Source organism: Equus przewalskii, chromosome 8 (genome assembly GCF_037783145.1).
Source record: "Equus przewalskii isolate Varuska chromosome 8, EquPr2, whole genome shotgun sequence".
NCBI classification, from domain to species: Eukaryota; Metazoa; Chordata; class Mammalia; order Perissodactyla; family Equidae; genus Equus; species Equus przewalskii.
Window position 1 is genome coordinate 49,242,960 of NC_091838.1, and position 21,702 is coordinate 49,264,661.

A 21,702-nucleotide genomic window follows, 5' to 3' on the forward strand; every position below is an offset into this window, starting at 1 on the left:
CAACCCATATACAAAATAGAGGAAGACTGGCACAGGTGTTAGCTCAGGGGTAATCATCTGCAAAAGAAAAAAAAAGGCACAGAGTGGCTAGATGAATTAAAAAATAAGACCCAACTATCTGCTGCTCTGGGAGACTAACCTCAGCTCTAAAGACAAACATAAATTTAAAGGGATGGTAGACGGTACTCCAAGCAAATGGCAGCCAAAAGAAAGTGGGTGCAGCCAGACTCATGTCAGATAAAACAGACTTCAAGCCAAAAAAGGTAACACGAGACAAAGACAGCCATTACATAATGATAAAGGGGACAATCCATCAATCAGACATAACATTTATTACTATATGTGCACCTAACATAGGAACACCAAAATATATAAAGCAATTATTAACAGACCTAAAGGGAGAAATTGACAGCAACACAATAATAGTAGGGGACTTTAACACTCCACTTACATCAATGGATAGAGCATTCAGACAGAAAGCCAACAAGGAAACACTGGCCTTAAGTGAAACATTAGACCAGATGGACTTAATAGATATAAACAGAACATTTCATCCAAAAGCAAGTGCACATGCAACATTCTCAAGGAATATGCTGGGAAACAAAACAAGTCTCAATAAATTTAAGAAGACTGAAATAACATCAAGCATCTTTTCTAACCACAATGGTTTGAAACTAGAAATTAACTACAAGAAGAAAGCTGGAAAAAAATCACAAATATGTGGAGACTAAAGAACACCCTACTGAACAACTACTGGGTCAACAGAGAAATCAAAAAATACCTGAAGACAAATGAAAACGAAAATAAGACATGCCAAAATCTATGAGAGGCAGCAAAAGCAGTACTAAGAGGGAAGTTTATAGCAATATAGGCCTACCTCAAGAAAGAAGAAAAATCTCAAACAATCTAACCTTATACATAAAGGAACTAGGAAAAAAGAACAAACTAAGCCCAAAGTGATGTAGAAGGATGGAAATAATAAAAATCGAGCAAAAATAAATGAAAGAGAGACTAAAAAGACAACATGAAAGATCAATGGAACAAAGAGCTGGTTCTTTGAAAAGATAAAATTGACAAACCTTTAGCTAGACTCACTAAGAAAAAGACAGAAGGCTCAAATAAATAAAATCAGAAACAAAAGAGGAGAAGTTACAATGCATAACATGGTTGTACAAAGAATTATAAAAGACTACCATCAACAGCTATACAGCAACAAATTGGACAACCTAGAAGAAATGGATGAATTCTTAGAATCATACAATCTTCCAATAGTGAATCATGAAGAAATAAAAAATATGAATAGACTGATCACTGGTAAGGAGACTGAATCAGTAATCAAAACCTCCCAAAAAACAAAAGTCCAAGACCAGATGGCTTCACTGGTGAATTCCACCAAACATTCAAAGAAGATTTAATACCTATCCTTCTCAAACTCTTCTAAAAAACTGAAAGGAGAGAACACTTCCTAACTCATTTTATGGGGCCAACATTACCTTGATATCAAAACCAGACAAGGAGAACACAAAAAAAGAAAATTTCAGGCCAATATCTATGATGAACATAAACGTAAAAATTATCAACAAAATATTAGCAAACCAAATACAACAAAATATTAAAAGAATCATACACCATGAACAAGGGGCATTTATCCCAGGAATGCAGGGATGGTTCGACATCTACAAATAAATCAACGTGATACACCCCCATAACAAAATGAAGAATAAAAATCCTATTATCATCTCAATAGATGCAAAAAAATCATTTGACAAGATTCAACATGCATTTATGATAAAAATTCTCAATAAAATGGGTATAGATGGAATGTACCTCAACATAATAAAGGCCATATATGACAAACCCAAAGCTAATATCATAGTCAATGGTGAAAAACTGAAAGCTATCCCTCTAAGATCAGAAACAAGACAAAGATGCCCACTCTCACCACTCTTATTTAATATAGTATTGGAAGTCCTAGCCAGAGAAATTAGGCAAGAAAAAGAAATAAAAGGCATCCAAATTGGAAAGGAGGAAGTAAAACTGTCACTATTTGCAGACGACATGATTTTACATACAGGAAACTCTAAAGAATCCACCGAAAAACTATTAGAAATAATAAATGAATACAGTAAAGATGCAGGGTACAAAATCAATACACAAAAATATGTTGTGTTTCTATACACTAGCAATGAATTAGTAGAAAGAAAAATTTTTTTTAAATCCCATTTATAATCATAACAGAAAGAATAAAATACCTAGGAATAAATTTAATCAAGGAGGTGAAATACCTGTACACTGAAAACTGTAAGACATTATTTAAAGAAATTGAAGACACAAAGAAATGGAAAGATACCCTGTGCTCGTGGATTGGAAGAATTAACGTTGTTAAAATGTCCATATTATCTAAAGCAATCTACAGATTCAATACAATCCCTATCAAAATCCCAATGACATTATTTACAGAAATAGAAGGAAAAAAAACCTAAAATCTTATGGAACCACAAAAGACCTCCAAATAGCCAAAGCAATCCTCAGAACAAAGTACAAAGCTGGAGAAATCACACTCCTTGATTTCAAATGATACTACAAAGCTATGGTAATCAAAACAGCACGGTATTGGCAGAAAAACAGACACATAGATCAATGGAACAGAATTGAGAGCCCAGAAATAAACCCACACACCTATGGATAACTAATTTATAATAAAGGAGCCAAGAACATACAATGGAGAAAGGAAATTTCCTCAATAAGTGGTGTTGGGAAAGCCAGACAGCCACATGCAAAAGGATGAAACTAGACCACTATCTCACATCATACACAAAAATTAACTTAAAATGGATTAAAGACTTAAATGTAAGACCTGAAACCATAAAACTCCTACAAGAAAACATTGGCAGTATGCTCTTTGACATTGGTCTTAGCAGTATCTTTTGGGATATGTCTCCTCAGGGAAGGGAAACAAAAGCAAAAATAAACAAATGAGACTACATCAAACTAAAAAGCTTCTGCGTGGCAAAGGAAATCATCAACAACATGAAAAAACAACCTACTGAATGGGAGAAGATATTTGCAAATCATACATGTGATAAGGTGTTAATATCCAAAATATATAAAGAACTCATACAACTCAACAACAAAAAAACAACCTGATTAAAAAATGGACAGAGGATCTGAATAGACAATTTCCAAAGAAGACATACAGATGGCCATTAGGCACATGAAAAGATGTTCAACATCACTAATTATTAGGGAAATGCAAATCAAAACCATAATGAAATACCATTTCATGCCCATTAAAATGACTATTATCAAAAAGACAAGAAATAACAAGTGTTGGAGAGGATACGGAGAAAAGGGAACCCTTGTACAGTGCTGGCAGGAATGTAAACTGGTGCAGCCATATGGATAACAGTATGGAGATTCCTTAAAAAACTAAGAGTAGAACTACCATAAGATCCAGTAATTCCACTTCCGGGTTTTTATCCAAAGAATATGAAAACACTAACTCGAAAAGATACCTGCATCTCTATGTTCCTTGTAGCATTATTTACAATAACCAATATATGGAAACAACCTAAGTGCCCATTGATGGATGAATGGATAAAGAAGATGTGGTATATATACACAATACTACTCAGTCATAACAAAAAAGGTGAAATCTTGCTATTTGCAACAACATGGATGGACCTTGAGGGTACTATGCTAAGTGAAACAAGTCCGAAAGAGAAAGACAAATATTGTATGATTTCCCTCATATGTGGAATATACCAAAAAAAAAAAAAAAAAACCACCCAAAATAAATGAACAAAAAAAACAAACCAAAAACAAACACACAGATACAAAGAACAGGTTGGTGGTTACCAGACGGAAAGAGGGGGTGGGAGGAGGGTAAAATGGGTAAAGGGATCAATTTTGGGCAGATGGATGAAAACCAGATTTCGGTGGTGAGTATGCTGTAGTGTATACAGAAGTCAAATTATCATGTGGTACACATGAAACTGATATAATGTTATAAACCAATGTTAGCTCAATTAAAAAGAAAAGACTTAATTATTGATTAGATGTGGCTGAAAAAGAAAAGAAGAAAACTAAAATGACTCCCAAATTTCAAATTTTGATGATTGGATAGAAGGTAGCACCACTCAATGAGAAAGAGCAAACAGAAGGAAGAACAAATTTTGGGAGAAAGATGATGAATTCGATTTCTGAAATATTAGGTTTGAGATATTTGTGGAGCCTTCCAAGAGAAAAACGTCTAACATGCACTTGAATACATGGGTTTGGAGCTCAGGAAAGAATATCTGGGTTAAAGATAAAGTTTTAGTTGTTATGAGCATCCAGATGATAGCTGATTCCATGAGAATTAACAAGATCAGCCAGGAGGTCATGTACAGTGAAGAGAGAGGACAAGGTGGGAACCCAGGAGTACAACGATATTTAAGGATGAGCAGAGGAGACTGAGGAGGAACAGTAAGAGGTAGGGGGAAAATACAGCATCTTAAAAGCCAAGGAAGAAACGATTTCCTATTTTCTTTTAACTAGCAGGATACTTTTGTCATCATAAGCATTTTCCAAGGGAAAGAAAAATAAATGAACACCAAATATGAATACAAATATAACTAGAAGAATTCTTCATTCCTTACTTCATCTCTGCTGATGAGTTCATTGGAAAAAGTGAGTCCAGGCATAAGACCTCTTTTCTTTAGCCAGAATATAGCAGCAAAAGATCCTGAGAAGAAAATTCCTTCTACAGCAGCAAAGGCCACCACCCTTTCCCCTAGGAGACATAAAATAGTTTCACTTTCTGAAATATCATATACTGCAGACATTTTCAAGCTTACATATACATAATATATATTTTACACATATTTTTTATAACAATACCACAACTATTTTGCCAAAAAACAAAATCAACAAGTTAGTGCCATAGCCAAGGGTCTTCAGAGGAAGAAATTCACCACCTCTACCTACTAGAATAGAAACGCATGTCTACTTCAAATCCTATGCCAGACACTGGACTCCTATGAGTGTCTTGGTATCTGGACAAAGGAGAGCTTTCCATACCCAAAAAAAGAGGTGATTTATCTGTGCACCACACATGCCTGTGAGCACAGGTACACGCGTGTGAGTGCAATATGTGCACATACGTATGTGTGTGTACTGGAGTAGAAAACAGAAGACAGATTTTATCACAAACGTCTCCCTCTTTTTGGTCAGAAGAGGGGAGGTTACTGAGGTTTATATTTTTAGAAATTTAAGGTATCTTACAGATTAGCAGTAAACATTTCAAAAAACATTGCCATGTACCTGCAATTTAAAAAAATAGATAAATCCAGCTGACAATAATAAATATATCTATTGGATAAAATATCCCATTTAAGCAAAAATACTGTCTTCTGCTAAACCTATAAGGCCCAATTTCAAAGGCTACTCACTGTTACTCAAGGACTTTGCAGAAGCCCATCTCCTAAAACCTCTATAGTGACATCATATTTGTAACACTATTCCTGGGGATGATTATAGGTCTCACCCAAAAGAAGATCATTCGCCAGCCCCTTATACCACATTGCACACGCTCAGGAGAAATATTCATATATATGTCTGTCTAGGGAGAAAGGCTCATTCCACAAGACTGTGAGATAAAGGCAGCTGCGTGCTTGAACCAACTACAGACCTGTCTCATAGATGACATCGTAGTTTGTATCCCAGTACTTGTCCCAGTACCAAACGCAGTGGCAGGGGTTTAATAAATGTGTCCTGAACTGAATCTATGGAAACTATAAAAGCACTAGATGATAAAAGACATTACAATCCATTCCATAGAAATTGCCAAAATTTGATGCTGAAACTGAATAAATATTTATAACTTCCAGAACAAAAGTAATTATATAAATTTCAAAACGAAAGTCAACTAAATTTAAATATTTCTGGCTGCCCTTAAATAGTGCTCTGGTTCGTCCTTGGTCTTTTCCTTGATTATCTTAAACAAACCAAGCCAGACAGATCAATTGTATCAAATACTTGTCTATTAATAGGCCAAAACATCAGAAAAACTTCTATAGGATTTTATTTTTATAAACACAATTTAAAAAGTCACTTTGAAAAAAATGACAGAAGAAATAGAAATTAAATAAGCACTTACTGAGTACATACTGTATGAAGGAATTAGCAAGAGAAGAATCTTTAGTGTAGTATATGCTAAGTATTAAAATATAATAATGATAACTTAGTTCTGCTTACTCTCGTAAAACAAAAATGGCTCTTTAGACTATTTAGTTATATTTGTTTTAAGATGGAGATTTGTCATTAGGTTAACTATAGATTACTATATATTTCATCTTACTACTAATAAGATAGTGGATAGTTATAATTGATACATTTTTAATCGACATAAAGGTGATGTCATGTGGACATTTATCTGTAAGGGAACTAGACTATAACTTAATACAAACATTGTGAATAAGAGGAAAATTGTTATTTTAACTATTCTATGCATTCTCATGAATGCTAAAAAATGAAAATCATAACAAATAGTTATAGAAGGCTATTCTTTTTTGGAGAGGATTCATGGATTATAAGGGTTAAATTTTACAAATTTTAGAGAATAGATGAGAACTAAAAAGAGACTTCCAAAACATTTCTTCTAAAAGCCATAATGAATGTGAAGATTCCATGATTTGTCTTAGAGATGGAAACGTAGGATGTATTTTTTAGATACAACTGACCTCTATGATGCAATGCAGTAAGACTGTTAACTAATACTTTTTTGAGGTTTGACATGTAACTTCATTACACATATTAAGCTTGAATCTATATACTTAATGTTATAAAATTCTTTAAAGATATTTTTTAAACTAAGCAGATATTTAACTAGGAATTTTTAGCTCTACAGGAATTGAATCTCCTTAAAACACATCAACTTTCAAACAATCTGATGTTTTTTTTTTAAAGATTGGCACCTGGGCTAACAACTGTTGCCAATCTTCCTTTTTTTTTTTTTAAGGATTGGCACCTGGGCTAACAACTCTTGCCAAACCTTTTTTTTTTTTCTGCTTTATCTCCCCAAACCCTCCCCCCCCACCCCCGTACACAGTTGTATATCTTAGTTGCAGGTCCTTCTAGTTGTGGGATGTGGGACGCCGCCTCAACGTGGCCTGACGAGCGGTGCCATGTCCACGCCCAGGATCTGAACCCTGGGCTGCCGCAGCGGAGCACGCGAACTTAACCACTCGGCCACGGAGCCGGCCCCTGATGAGATTTTTTAAGGAGTATTCTTAGGTTCTTTTTAACGAAAAGTAAAGGATTAGAGGAGTCTGGATGTGAGGCAAGAACAGTTGCTGTACTGGGCTCTAATCGGTGCAGAAGTCACCAAGGTCACTAAGAGTGCTTGGCAAGGCCCTAAGCCAGATGAAAGAGCTGCCTTTGTCAACCTAAAGCTACTAATAGTGCAGGTGGCACAATTAGTTCACAAAACTGCACTTCCCCAGCTGGTTAAACGGATGTACAAGTGTGCTGCCAAGCTAGACAGTAGTTCATGTTATTGTCTTTTAGCTCCACTCCCAAAGAGGAAAGCCACCAATGTGCTCTTCACTTTTTCCCTTTCCCACCACCCATTCCACTCCCCCCTACACTGTTTTAGACCATGTTTTTTCCTCTGAGACCCTGAGTCAGAACCCTAAATGGGGTTTACCTTGAGTAAGAAACACGGAGAATTCAACTGGAGCCCCTGATGTTGTTGCATGCTTACTGCCACCCTCCTCTATTTTCTCTACATCTAGGTTACTCTCTTTGGCAGTATCATGAAATACATGCTTTCTGCGAGCCTGTTCATCATTTTCCATCAGTACCCATCCATACTAATATTTTCAGCGCATATGAACACCTTGATATTTCTCTTCTTTTTTCCATAAAGCCAATATTTCTCAAAGTGTGCTTCTCAAACCACTTGTGAGGGAATCAGCTGGGTATCAAACGCAGATTTCTCAGTCCCACCTGCGCCTCCTAAATCACTCTCTGGTGAGGACTACGATTCTGCAGAGTTTTTCCACAAATTCTAGGCTGATTTTTATGCACATTGAGAACCACAGCTTTTCTCATTCTGAAAATGAACCAAAGGCAATGCAAACATATCTGTTTCTTCCTTGATATATTACATGCTTGCCCATATCTTACATTACATCACTGGTTCTCGATGGGTTATCCAGGTGTCCCTGGAGATCCACAGACCCAGGAGGTCTGTGAGGTCAAAACTATTTTCATAATAACACTGAGGCACTATTTATCTTTTTAACTATCATTCTCTCATGAGCGTACAGTGGTGTTTTCCAGAGGCAGTGTGACATATCCACAATAATCTGAAAAGCCTCAGAAAATGCTCCTCCCTTTTCTAACAACATATCTGAATGAAGGTGGATTTTCCTTGTATACTTCAACTAAAACAACAATTCTGCAACAAACTGAATGCAGAAGCAGATATAATCCAGCTGACTTCCATTAAGCCAGATATGAAAGAGATTTGCAAAAATGCAAAACTATGCCCTTCTTCTCATTAATTGTTTTGGAAAATATAGTGTTTTTTCATAAATATATGTTATTTATGTTAAAATAAAATCAGTACTACCATTATTTTAAAATGCATTAATAATATTTTTAAGTTTCTTGGTTTTTAATTTCTAATACGGAAATATCAATAACCCACACAAACAAAAGCACTTTGCAGTCCTCAATAATTTTTAAGAGTGCAAAGGAGTCTTGAGACCAAAAATTTTGAGACCTGATTTCCCTAAATAATGAATAAAAGCAGAAACTAAAGACCACCAATTATGAAACAGATAAGAATGAGACAGGTACTTAGAGGTATTCAAATAAAATATCTGAATATTTTATTAGATTTAAAGACACTTATTGAACAACTGTGTATATGATACAATGTTAATCCTTCCTTAAAAAAATGTTACTGGACCTCAACTCATCCATAAGGGTGTTTGCAATTAACTTATTATCTGTGAAAAATAAGCCTATTATTGCAAACTGTTTCTTGCTCTAGTTGAGCACACTAATTTTTAGTTTTTCAGAAACTACATATTTGTTCAATGAAAAATGTAAAGACTTTGACTTGCTTTAAATCCTTAAAATAAATATTCCTGAAAGCAGACATAAATTTTGGATTGCCATAATACACTTGTCAGATTCTATGTGACTGACTCCTATTTACCTGTAATTATGCACTGACACCTTAACATTTCAACTTTCAACTTATTAAACAGAATAGATAAAAGCTTTAGCTTATTTTATCACTGGTTTCTAGTTAATTATTAGAAATAATGATTCTACTAAAGATGCATATTGAGACAGTTGTACTCCTTTTCCATTCCGTGCCTTTGATTAGTACTGGATAGTCATACCCCGCAAAATAATGTTCTATCACCCGAGGCAAACTTGATCATATATAAATTAAAGCTACATACCAAAAGTAGACTTTCTATCTGCTATCCATTGCAAGGCCCAATCTGCTTTTTTCTTAACATATGGCATTGTTTCAATTGCATTAAATAAAAATTCCCTGAAAAAAACAAAAGAATTAATGGCAAAGTTATTCACTTGTTTTTCTTAATTAGAACAAATTTTCATAGGTTAATCAGAGAAATAATTGCACCTCTAAGGTATGCTACTAGAGCTGTAGTTTTTCTGTATTTTTGCATGTCCATAAAATATAGAAACGAAAATAAAACTCAAATTAGTGGTTTGGATCTAGTTTGAAACTAAATTGACTAACTTCAAATATTCAATTGCTAAACAGAATGAGCTCCAGAGATTAACAGGTTCTATACAAGCTTTTTTTTAACCCAACACATTATTAACCAATAGAAAATATTATACTCCTAAACTTCCATATTTGAATATTTCCCTAACATTTAGTTTTGGCATAAATTCTGCTCTTAACATAACCAAGCAATAGGATAAAGCTTTGTAAATAAAATCCCAGCAGTAATACCTTTTCTTGGGATCTCTGATGTAAGTGTCTATTAGCAAACTGTACATCTCTGAGTGAACATTCTCGATGAGAATTTGGAAGCCATAGAAACAGCGAGCCTCTGGAACCTGCACCTCCTGACTAAAGCGCTCCACCTAAGAAAATAAGGGAAACAAACACATCCAATTCTGTGGCCTCTCAGTAAACACTGCAAATCAGAACCTGGACATCATAATTATCACTTAAAAATTGCCTGTCATGCCACAAACAAGTTAGAAAGACCACATGGGCTATTGAAAGCAGTACGGTTTATCCATCAATCCTCTACAATAAGTTACTTGCATAATATATTCTTAAGCAATTAAATAAATTGACCTGTTAGGTGGAGATACTGTCTATATAGCCAAGTAAATTTTAGAACATCTACCAAAAATAATTTTGCTTTGCAAGATTAACCTCAAGTCATTTTTATTTTCCAACAGTAGACAGTAGACCTATTGAAGCCCCTACAAATTCATGATGAAAGTTTGTATATTTCTATTCTCTTTAACAAGAAAGCACGCCTCCTGGCCAACCAGAATGCAAGTATAAAAATGGGAAGCCAGAACGCAGCGCTCTATTACAGAACTCCAGAAGAGTTATTAAGGTGCAGGTTCTCTATTAGGATCACTATCTAAGGGTAAAAATCCAACTCACATTTATGCACTGTAAGTAGTTTTGATTGGTACAATATGCTCGATTTCATGATATTTACTGGCCAAATGAAAGAAGTGTATCCTTTCCTCTGATACTTCATCAGAAAGACATTTTCAAGAGTTAAGCTTCATCTAGTTCACTTCTTAGATATCATTTTTCAGGCTCAGTCTAATTATCTTACCGCCATTATCATCATTTAACTGCTGAATGAGAAAAAAAGTAAAATAAAACAAAAATCTTACCAAATTTTCATTCACAATTCCATCACTGGCTGCAAAAAAGGCTAAGACATGAGAGATAAAATACTTCTCATCTGATGTAAGCTTGTTCCAATGAGGGAGATCCTTGGATAAGTCAACCTGAAATAAAAAGATTTTCAAAATTTTAACTTGGAGTTAAATTCTCTTAGTCATAGTACAACATATATTATGTTTGCTAAAAGATACAAGTAATTTTCAAGAAACCCAAGTATTGTGAGTACCTTTTTAACATGATGAATGAAAAAGCCACCTGTGTATTCCATTTGTTCTCTTACCCATGTCTAACAAAAAACTTTCTAAAAACCACAGACAGTTAGGGACATTCAGGTGTGCCAAGCACTATGACCCAATTTTAAAATACTAGATTTTTGTTTTGTTTTGGTTTTTTGCTCTATATATTAACTATAATTTAACAAAGATGTTAACAATATAACAATACAATATAACAAAGATGGGTAAGTGGGTAAAATTAGTATAATAGAAGCTACAAAAATTGGTGCTTTCTGATTTTTAGTGTAAATCTCCTCCATTCTAAATACATTTATTTAGTGCTTATCATGTGCCAAGTAACATTCTAAACATTGCATTAATCTCATTAAGGAGATTTATCTCATTAATCAGCATAACAACCCAATGAACCAGATTCTATTAGCCCAATTTACCGATGAGGATACACAGAGAGGTTAAGCAACTTTACTAGTTTTATAGCTAGTAAGTGGTAGAGCCAAGATTTGTACCTAGGTAGTCTGGCTCCAGAGCCTGCATTCTTAACAGCATGGGTTTACATGTATAGAATCAGTCTCCAAAAAAATAGGTAAATAGACAGATTCAAATATATCTATCCAAATAGATATATGTATCTTTATAGATAAATACACACACACACACACACACACACACACACAGAGCAAGAGTGCTGTGTAGGTATTACCCATCATATTCAAAGATGAAGAGAATGACTACTTGTGTGTTCAGTTGGACTACAGAGTAACCATTTGCATGACCAACTGTCCTTACCAAACCAGCAAGTATTTCGTAATTTGCTGTGTTCAATTCATTTCCTAGGTGGAAAACGCCAAACTAACAGAAAGGCTTCTACCACAATGCTGTCTGCCGGGTGGTTGTGCCAGGTTAGATGTGTCTGAGGGCAGAGTCAGAAGGGAGGAACACTGTGAATTCCAGCTGGCAGCTCAGAAGTGAGTGCACTGTTTGGGTGGTCCCTCTTTGTGTGACAGCTCCATTCTGTATAATCAGGTAAGTCTCTCAATTGAAAGCAGGGTGCCAAAGACTTTCACTCTCATTTTTCTATGGCTATAAATGCAACTTTATTTATTCTGCTGACCATAAGTAAAGAGTAGTGTTATTTGGTCATAGCAAACCAAAAAGCTGTTTAAAAATAGAAAATGTTCTAAAACATATTGTTAGTAAAAATCTGGCTGACTGAATGACATTTTTGCAGCAAGAAAAGCGTTTATAGACAGTAGTCTAAACACAAAACAATGGAGAACTCTGTATTTAGTCTCAGTAATTTCAAACTTTACCTTATACAACTGATCTTATTCAACGCATCTTACAAAAAAGTTAAAACTTTTCAATGTCCTCTAACAGAATACGTGAACACTGTACCATAGAACATGAATGCTGATGAAAGTGATGCCACTTACCTCTTCCGCTGTCCAGAAGGATGCCTGTGCCTGTTTATACATTTTCCAAATATCGGGGTACTGGATTGGAAAGATGACAAATCGGCGAGAACTCTTTCTCAGGAGAGGCTCTTCATTTGACTTCGCTTCATTTTCGTTGGTATCTGATGATAATCTCTTTGAAAAATAAAGTACAAACACCCATTTTGTGTAGACATTTCCCCTTTATTCATATCTAAATATACATCTGGGAGCGTTCGAGAGACAGCATAGGCTTGGGAGCCAGTCTGCCTGGGTTGAATCCTTACTGTCATGTGGTAGCAGGTTAATGGTGTTTGGTTAGTTGTGTGACTGCAGGAAGCTGCTTAACTTCTCTGAGCCTCGGTTTCCTCACCAGTAAAATAATACCTACCTCATGGGTTAATTTTGATGATTACAAGCACTTTAAACAGAGCCTGGTACATAATAAGCACCCAAAAATATTATTGCTACTTTGAAGATAAGCATAAAACTAGACCCATAAATGTCATGGTGGGCAAACTGCTAAGTTTGTAGACAAAATATCCCTTTGGCACCTCTCTCAGAGATAGAATGTTGGCACAAACAGGCTACTGTTATAAGCTACTTTTTTATTTTAATATTTTCTTTTCTAATATTAACTGAAATATTATAACATTTATCTGAAAACTCCTTACCAACAACTTAACAGCCTTTGTTTATATGAACCTTTCCACCTACCAATTTGTTTTTGCTTTTGACAAGTTAACATTACTGCATAAGGTCTCACTGTGATGTCTCAAAACTTTGTGGAATAAAGTGAGAAACACACACCTATATATAATCTGCTTGGAAACACGATGAAACTCTAACAGGGGACAATGCCACATACATTTTCTTTAAATAGCAAAAGTATCAGAAGAGTGGTGCACATATGAGACAGAGTATATACAAAGTATACACAAATAGGCTAAAAGGGTATAAATCAAGATTTTGGGATACATTTAAATTCTAGACTCCTAACTCAAACTCTCTCTCTCCTGCGCCATGCCCATCCATCAGGTTCCTTCATCCACACCACTGCCTCCACCAATCCTCATACCTCTCTGAAGCACGTGTGTTAACGCAAATGAGACTAAGGCAAGATAAAAGAAAGACCTCAAATCAAAGCATGAGGCTATACAAATACAGGCGGAGCTTGCATGCTTCACACATACTGCCACTACAGAACAGACCGTCTTATTTCATAACTACTTATTTAAAAGTGTGAGCCTCCCCAGATAGAGCACCTGAGCCCGCAAGAGTAGAGACTAGTTTTTATTTATTGTGGTGTTCCCAGAGTACTGTGTCAAGCACAATGTCAATAAACATTAGCTAAGTAAGTGAATAGGCTGCTAATTTCTCTTTATCCTGTGCTCAGATTACTGGATAACTTTAAAGTTTTTAAATTTAACATAAGACCACAATACATCCGTGAAATAATCTGATAACCATTCAGATCAAGCCTTCTCTGGGTGCCCCCACGTCTCCCCCCAACACACACAGGCCTGGATTAGGTCCCTAACATAGCACATAGCTCACTGCCACTTAATTTCCTGTTATTTGCCTACAGTCTCCTCTTGACTATGCTTTTTGAGAGTAGAAAGCAACTTTACTCTTGCGGAATCCCTAGAGCCTACGATAGTACCTGGCACTTAGTCGACATTCTTCCACAAATATTTGAGCAAATTTCTAAAATGAAAGTTGTTAAGTTTTTTGTTTATTTGTGTTGCCATTGAAGGCTTACAATCTCAAAAGTGGCATAAGATACTGAGACACGGCAGTTCCAGGCTCTAGAACAGGAGGTATACATAAGAGCAGGTCATCTGAGTCTGGCATCAAGGCTGTTCTGAGCCGGTACTACATAGATGCTTTATACACATTATTCTGCTTAATCTGTACAACTCAGTCACACAGCAATATTCTCATTTTACAGATGGGGAAACTAAGTCTTGAAGGATGTAAATAACATACCCAGGATCCCATTACTAGTAAGTGGCAGAAATAAGACCAGAACTGAGATATATATGTCTGAACTTAAAGTCTTGCCTTAAGGTACAGCTCTGTATGTATGGATAGCAGATAGAGTGGGGCTAGCCTACATCTAAAATCCAGAATTTGAAACAGTGAGATGAACAAAGGCTAAAAGGAGTATACACTACTATTTCCTGCTAAGTAAAGTCAGTTTAACAAATGGTAGTGATGTAACCAGTGAAATGACTGGGGGAGGAAACCACCAAATTTGATTTTAGGAAAAAGCAAGAAAAATAAAAGCAATTTCTTTGTAAATAAAGTTGAAAGAACCAAGGTAATTTGAAGCTGGTGAAAAACAGTCAAAATGCTAAGGTTTAAAGCAGTGATTTTTAACTGGTATAAGTTTCAAAAGAACTGGTAACACTTTCTCAAAATGCATTAGCTTCCCACCAGGTTAAAATCATAATATGTAGTGAGGTCAGGAAGCATGTTGTTGATGGGGATGTGCTTCACAGGTGAATGATGAGACAGGAAAATTAAGATTGAAAATCAGCTTTTTGGAAATTGCCACCCCTACAGCAGAACTTGACATGAATCAAATGACCATATTTTATTCCAGACTGTTCATTATAGTACAAAATTGCGTTCACTTACAATAAGTGCAGAGTATTATTCATGTTTTCAGGCATGTCATTTGATCTGCATATCATCATCTGTAAATAAAGACAATAATACTTGCCATACTTATTTCAAAGGAATGTTATAAAGATCAGAGGAGCTAATATCAACAAAAGTACTTTGCACACTCTCAAGTGCTTTTTAAATTATTATTGTTATTATTGACTGTTGGGATGTTTCTGGTTGGCCTTCTAAAGGTTGTTCCTATATTCAAAGAACTGATAAAAGAACTGTCATAGTAATTTGATTAGTCAATACCTTCTACAACTGCCCTCTAGGAACCTTCCTTCATGAAATAACTAGAGAACTTCTGGAAAGGCTTAAAAAGTGAGATATTGAAATTTAAAGCCCAATTTAAAAGGCAGAGGTCTGCAGTCAATAGTTATTTCAAACTTGTCTTGGCCCACATTGTTCTTCCTGACTGTGCTTTTATCACCACCATGCAAAATTTTGATACGAATCTTCATTTTTCTTTTGTTATATATTTTGTCACTGGGGTACCGGTATTATTCAGAGCTGAAATTCTCTACCTTCACTATATTTGCTATGTGGGCCATACTGAAAGTTGGAAGGACATCATGAGCAGTAATCCTTTGGCACCAATCATCCTGGCCCTGAATAGGGTTTTTAAATGTTGATAAATAATTGATCAACGGCAGGATCTATGAAAACTGCTGAAGGCTAGTACCTTTAAGTTAGAATGAAAGTCACATTTGTACATACATTCTTCCTGTTCCATCCTGATAATATGTGGATTATTAAGAGAAGAATTGGGGGCCGGCCCCGTGGCCGAGTGGTTAAGTTTGTGCACTCCACTTTGGCTGCCCAGGGTTTTGCCGGTTCAGATCCTGGACGCAGACATGGCACCGCTCATCAGGCCATGCTGAGGCGGCGTCCCACATGGCACAACCAGAGGGACTCACAACTAAAAAAAATATATACAACTATGTACCAAGGGGCTTTGGGGAGAAAAAGGAAAAATAAAATCTTTAAAAAAAGAAAGATTTTACAATGTGAAGAGAGCGGGTAACCAACATAAACCTTTGAGCTGGGCTAGAGATGATATATATTTTTTTAATTACATTTTTTTTTCCTTTTTCTCCCCAAAACCCCCCGGTACATAGTTGTATATTCTTCGTTGTGGATCCTTCTAGTTGTGGCATGCGGGACGCTGCCTCAGCGTGGTTTGATGAGCAGTGCCATGTCCGCGCCCAGGATTCGAACCAATGAAACAGTGGGCTGCCTGCAGCGGAGCGTGCGAACTTAACCACTCAGCCATGGGGCCAGCCCCTAGAGATGATATTGCTTATTTTCATAATGCTTAGAAAAATCCACACGCATTTTAATACAATGTCACGAGAGTCATACATTCCAAAGCTCTAGGTTCTCCAGGGTATACTCTGTGGACCTGGGCTAAGAATCCAATTTTAGAAGAGAAAACAATGTGAAAAAAGGCATGATGGTATGTGACATTTTTAAAGAACTAGAAGTAACTTTCTAAGTCTGGACTTCATGGGATGTGGGGGACAACAGAAGGAGATGAAACTATAAAGAGGGCAGAAAACACTTCCCAATGACTTTTCCAAAAATGCTGTGAAGAACTCTGGGGCCCCTCTGATGTCATAAACGTTAGATTAAAATTTCACTTTTAAATGTGTTTTGAACCTTTTAAAATAGTAACAAAAATAAGAGAGAGAAATATTTTATACTGTGCAGAAAGGAAACTACTATGCATGAACTTGTGTTTCCAGGTTGTTGTCTTTTTTTTGTTTCGTTTTGGATGACCTTGGATGAAAGTTTCTCTAGCTATCTCTGCTTAACTGAAGAATATCATTTTAAGATAGGCAGTTAAAAAACAACAATAACAAAAACCCTGTAACTATTGATATCTATTTTTCATGAGCAAACCAAGATTTTTTTTCAAAACCAAACGAAAAAGAAAAAAGAATAATACTAATAGTAACAAAAATACAGTAGAGACTCCCTTATTCAAAGTGACCCAAACCGGTAGTTGAAAATTTGTTAAAGTAAGGAATTTTAAGAAAAAATGATATAGTCAATCTATTTGATTTAACTTAAAACATATAAATAAACAAAATGAAAAGACAACTCACCAACTGGGAGAAAATATTTGCAAATCATATATCTGACAAGGGGCTAATTTTCAAAATACATAAAGAACTCATACAACTCAACAACAAAAAAACAAACAACCTAATCAAAAATGGGCAGAGAATATGAACAGATATTTTTCCAAAGAAGACATACAGATGGCCAACATGCACATGAAAAGATGTTCAACATCACTAATTAGCAGGGAAATGCAAATCACAACCACAATGACATATCACCTCACACCCATCAGATGGCTATTATCAAAAAGACAAGAAATAACAAGTCTTTGAGAGGATGTAGAGAAAAAAGAACGCTCATACACTGCTGGTGGAAATGCAAACTGGTGCAGCCACTACGGAAAACAGTATGGAGATTTCTCAAAAAATTAAAAATAGAAATACCATATGATCCAGCTATTCCATTTCTGAGTATTTATCCAAAGAACATGAAAACACTAATTCAAAAAGATGTCTGCACCCCTATGTTCATTGCAGCATTATTCACAATAGCCAAGACTTAGAAGCAACCCAAGTGCCCATCAACGGATAAACGGATAAAGAAGATGTATCTATATACAAAGGAATACCACTCAGCCATAAAAAAAGACAAACCGTGCCATTCAAAACATGGATGGACCCTGAGGGTATTATGCTAACTGAAATAAGTCAGACAGAAAAAAGCAATTACTGTATGATTTCACTCATACGTGGACGATAAACAAACACATACATAAGGAAATAGATTAGTGGTTACCAGAGGAGAAGCGGGTGGAGAGAGGGCAAAAGAGGTAAAGGTTAAAAACTAGACTATTGATGGTGAACATGATTTTATAAGTAATGTTATATATATTAACTTAAAAATCCTAACAAAATAGACAAAAGCAGATTCTATCAATTAGTATTGCACTTAACATTTTGTTTAGAAAATAGGCTCAGGTGTTAAAGCCATGTGAGAGCCTTGAATGTAAACATATATGAATTTTCCTACAGCTATTTTCCTATAGCCATTTTGATACAACAGTTTTGACTTTTTTTTAACCTCAGTGTCATCATTTTGATGAAATGAAATACAACAAACAAAAATTTAACTTTCAGCTTTTAAAATACACACTCCATCTCTAAGCTTTATCTGAGGTTAAGGTGAGTATGCCTATTTTGCCTATTAAATGGATATTAAGATGTTGATTATTTTTAAATTTTGGAGCAGGTCAAAGTGGTCTGCTTTGATACACACCACTTTGGCATCTGGCCTCTATCATGCAGACTATTAGGAGCTACTGAAAGTTCTTAATCAGGTGAAAAACAAAATCAGATCTGTGTTTTAAGATCGCTTTTGTAGAAATGTGCCTAGCTTAGAAGGGAAATTGGAGGTGGAGAGAACAATTAAAAGATCATTGCACTACCCATCTCTTGCCTGAACTAGGATATCAGCAGTAGAAACACAAAAGAAGACTGATTTAAGAAATACTCAGAAGTAGAACTAACAATTCTTGCTAAAAATTTGGATTTGGGACAACATGATTAGGAAGAGTTGAAGACACCCTTGAGGGTTCCAGCTCCAGCAACTGGATGATAACAAGAAATGAGACACACACAAAGTGTTCCACACCTGGAGAATAACTAAATAAATTATACAAAAACTCTTGCTTCTCACATTAGATGTTTAAAAAAGGCTTAATTTGAATTAATTCCTTCCACCAACCCAAGCCACAACAACAAAAAGTTACAAACACAAAAATCTTTAAAAAGTCAATCTGGGGGGCCGGCCCCGTGGCCAAGTGGTTAAGTTCACACGCTCCGCTTTGGTGGCCCAGGGTTTCACTGGTTCGGATCCTGGGCATGGACATGGCACTACTCATCAGGCCACGCTGAGGTGGCATCCCACATGCCACAACTAGAAGGACCGAAAGCTAAAAATACACAACTACGTACCAGGTGGCTTTGGCAGAAAAAGAAAAAAAAATTTAAAAATCTTTAAAAAAAAAAGTCAATTTAGGGGCCGGCTGGTGGTGCAGCGGCTAAGTTCACGTGAACCACTTCTGCGGCCTGGGTTCACCAGTTTGGATCCCAGGCGAGGACCTACACACTGCTTATCAAGCCATGCTGTGATAGGCATCCCACATATAAAGTAGAGGAAGATGGGCATGGATGTTAGCTCAGGGCTGATCTTCCTCAGCAAAAAGAGGAGGCTTGGTGGCAGATGTTAGCTCAGGGCTAATCTTCCTCAAAAAAAAAGAAAAGAATACACATATTCCTCCACAGGACTCAATAAAGCTACTCTGATTTAAAAATAAATAAATAAAAAATAAAAAGTCAATCTGATCAATAAAAAAGATAATGGGTTCAGCTTCAAGATATCCAGCAGGCAGAGGCACTATCTCCACTCCTTCCCTTATGTGGTGGAGATCCCACGAGTAGTTGCCAAGGGGCTGGACGTGATTATCCAGGAAGAAGACACAGAGCAGCAGCACAACTGAGGATGTAGCCTAGAGACACCGATATTGAAAAGGCAGATGAAAGAAGAGGAGCCAGGTGAGATTAAAACTGACTGAAATGCATGTAAAGCAAAGGCAGAAATGATCCCATTTGGCTAAAGCAAAGGGTCAACATATGAGGCAGAGAGGAATTCCATAAAGAAGCCACACTATGAATATCAATCAGATTAAGAGGTTAGGAATTTTGTGGGCCAAGGATTTTCAAACATCTGGGGGGCTGGAAGGCTCATACTCCAACTCTCCCCACTTGTGCCCAACCCCCAGGTGCTGGCATTCATTGCAGGGCAAGTCTGAAAATCATTCCTATGGATGGTCATGGAGTTTCTGAATAGGAATTAACAGGAATAGGGGTGGCATCAGAAAGATTAATTGGATATCCCTGTGTAGGATGAATTAGAAAAGAAAAAAACCCTAGATTTTGGTAGCAACTTTGGTGTCAATTTCAGAGGTTGAATTGACAACCCAAATTAAGGTGTGGCAGCACAAAAAAGCTGCTTAAACAGGGTTTTGCTGGTCTGAAGAGTTGGGCATTTTTGGTGGGACTTGAGACCCTTTGGGGAATTTTTTTTGGGGGGGAGTGACATGGAGGCATTGGTTTAATGAGGGATTAATCTGGCGGTGGTAAACAGGACTGGATGGTAGGAAAGACTGGAGGTAGACAGACAACTAATTTGTTGTAGCTGCACAAGTGTGAAGTGATGAGAAACTGAAATATAGTTTCACATAGGCATTCCTTGGCAACATTCTGCTGTCTCTTCCAGAATGGTGCCTCCAGTTTCTGCCTGCCTCAGTTTCTGGTCACCTGGTCCCAAGAGGGGTCTGAACATGCCTGGACAATAGGTGCCTTGACCCATCTAGGTCAATTCTCCAGTTAGTACTGCCCATGCCTGACCTAGGCTGGCATTCTACAAGGCCTGTCCCTTCTATCCACTCCCACTTCTACCACTTTCATGTGTTTGCCTTCACCTCTCTTCTACTCCTCAAGTGAAGTAGCATATTTGGATGCTGTCATAGTCATACACTATTTGGAGGTATCATTTTCATTTTCATTCTTCTATTCCTACCACATCTGACAAAACAGACGGAAATGCTAGCCCAGGAGCAAGAACTTCTAAACCTAGCTCTACTACTGAGTTGTGTGGTCCTGGACATGTCATTTAACCTTTTCCGGCCTAAACCTTCTCACCTTGAAAATAGGGACTAGCAATTAGATTAATGACAGTTAACCTTGAGAAACTGATGAAAGCTACGGATTCCTTTCTCAGGAGATTCACATCTGCACATAGACAATCTATGAACTTCAGGAGATTCATAAATCCCCTTCAAGCCCATCTATAAACAATTTAAGACAGTGTTCTTAAAATACATGTACGTGGATCACCAGACGTGCTTATTAAAAATGCAGCTCCCAGACCCATCCCAAGAGATTTTGATTCACTATGTCTGGGGTGTAGGCCCAATAATTTATATTTTTCACAAAGTACTCGAGGTGATTCTGATGTACGTGGCCCATGCTGCACCATCACATCTAGAGAAACAAAGTACTTAAGGCATCCTTGCATCTCAAGTCAAAAACTTGGAGGAGATGCTCACTAAAATTCATTCTAGATATAAAGTTCTGCCTCTATCTTTGTGGGTCTGTATCATTGAGATAGAAATAATAAATAAAAATTATCTTCCAGGTCTTAAGTCTGAATGACTGCTGATGCCATTAGCACAAACAGAAAAATGCGAATTGTCCCATTTGAGCTGGGAAATTGGTAGTAGACGTATTTCAGAAGGGGAAGAAAAAGTTTGAGAGATGTTTACAATTTGTTAACTAGTTACCAAATGTTT

General features: G+C 36.5%; 1 protein-coding gene across 9 annotated transcripts in view; it reads right to left on the minus strand.

The window, feature by feature from the left end:
* Positions 1-21,702, minus strand: part of RRM2B (ribonucleotide reductase regulatory TP53 inducible subunit M2B) — a 40,409-nt gene that overhangs the window by 16,837 nt on the left and 1,870 nt on the right. For 6 of the 9 annotated variants that reach the window (XM_070630722.1, XM_070630715.1, XM_070630717.1 and 3 more), the window contains exons 2-6: positions 12,591-12,746; positions 10,909-11,025; positions 9,992-10,125; positions 9,465-9,559; positions 4,641-4,774 (exon numbers count right to left, since the gene is read on the minus strand). In XM_070630722.1, the coding sequence (XP_070486823.1) occupies positions 4,641-4,774; positions 9,465-9,559; positions 9,992-10,125; positions 10,909-11,025; positions 12,591-12,632 (522 nt within the window). In that variant the 5' untranslated portion in view covers positions 12,633-12,746. Of the gene's footprint in view, positions 1-4,640; positions 4,775-9,464; positions 9,560-9,991; positions 10,126-10,908; positions 11,026-12,590; positions 12,747-15,233; positions 15,293-21,702 lie in introns of all 9 variants that reach the window. The other 3 variants (XM_070630720.1, XM_070630719.1, XM_070630718.1) reach the window with 1 other exon arrangement.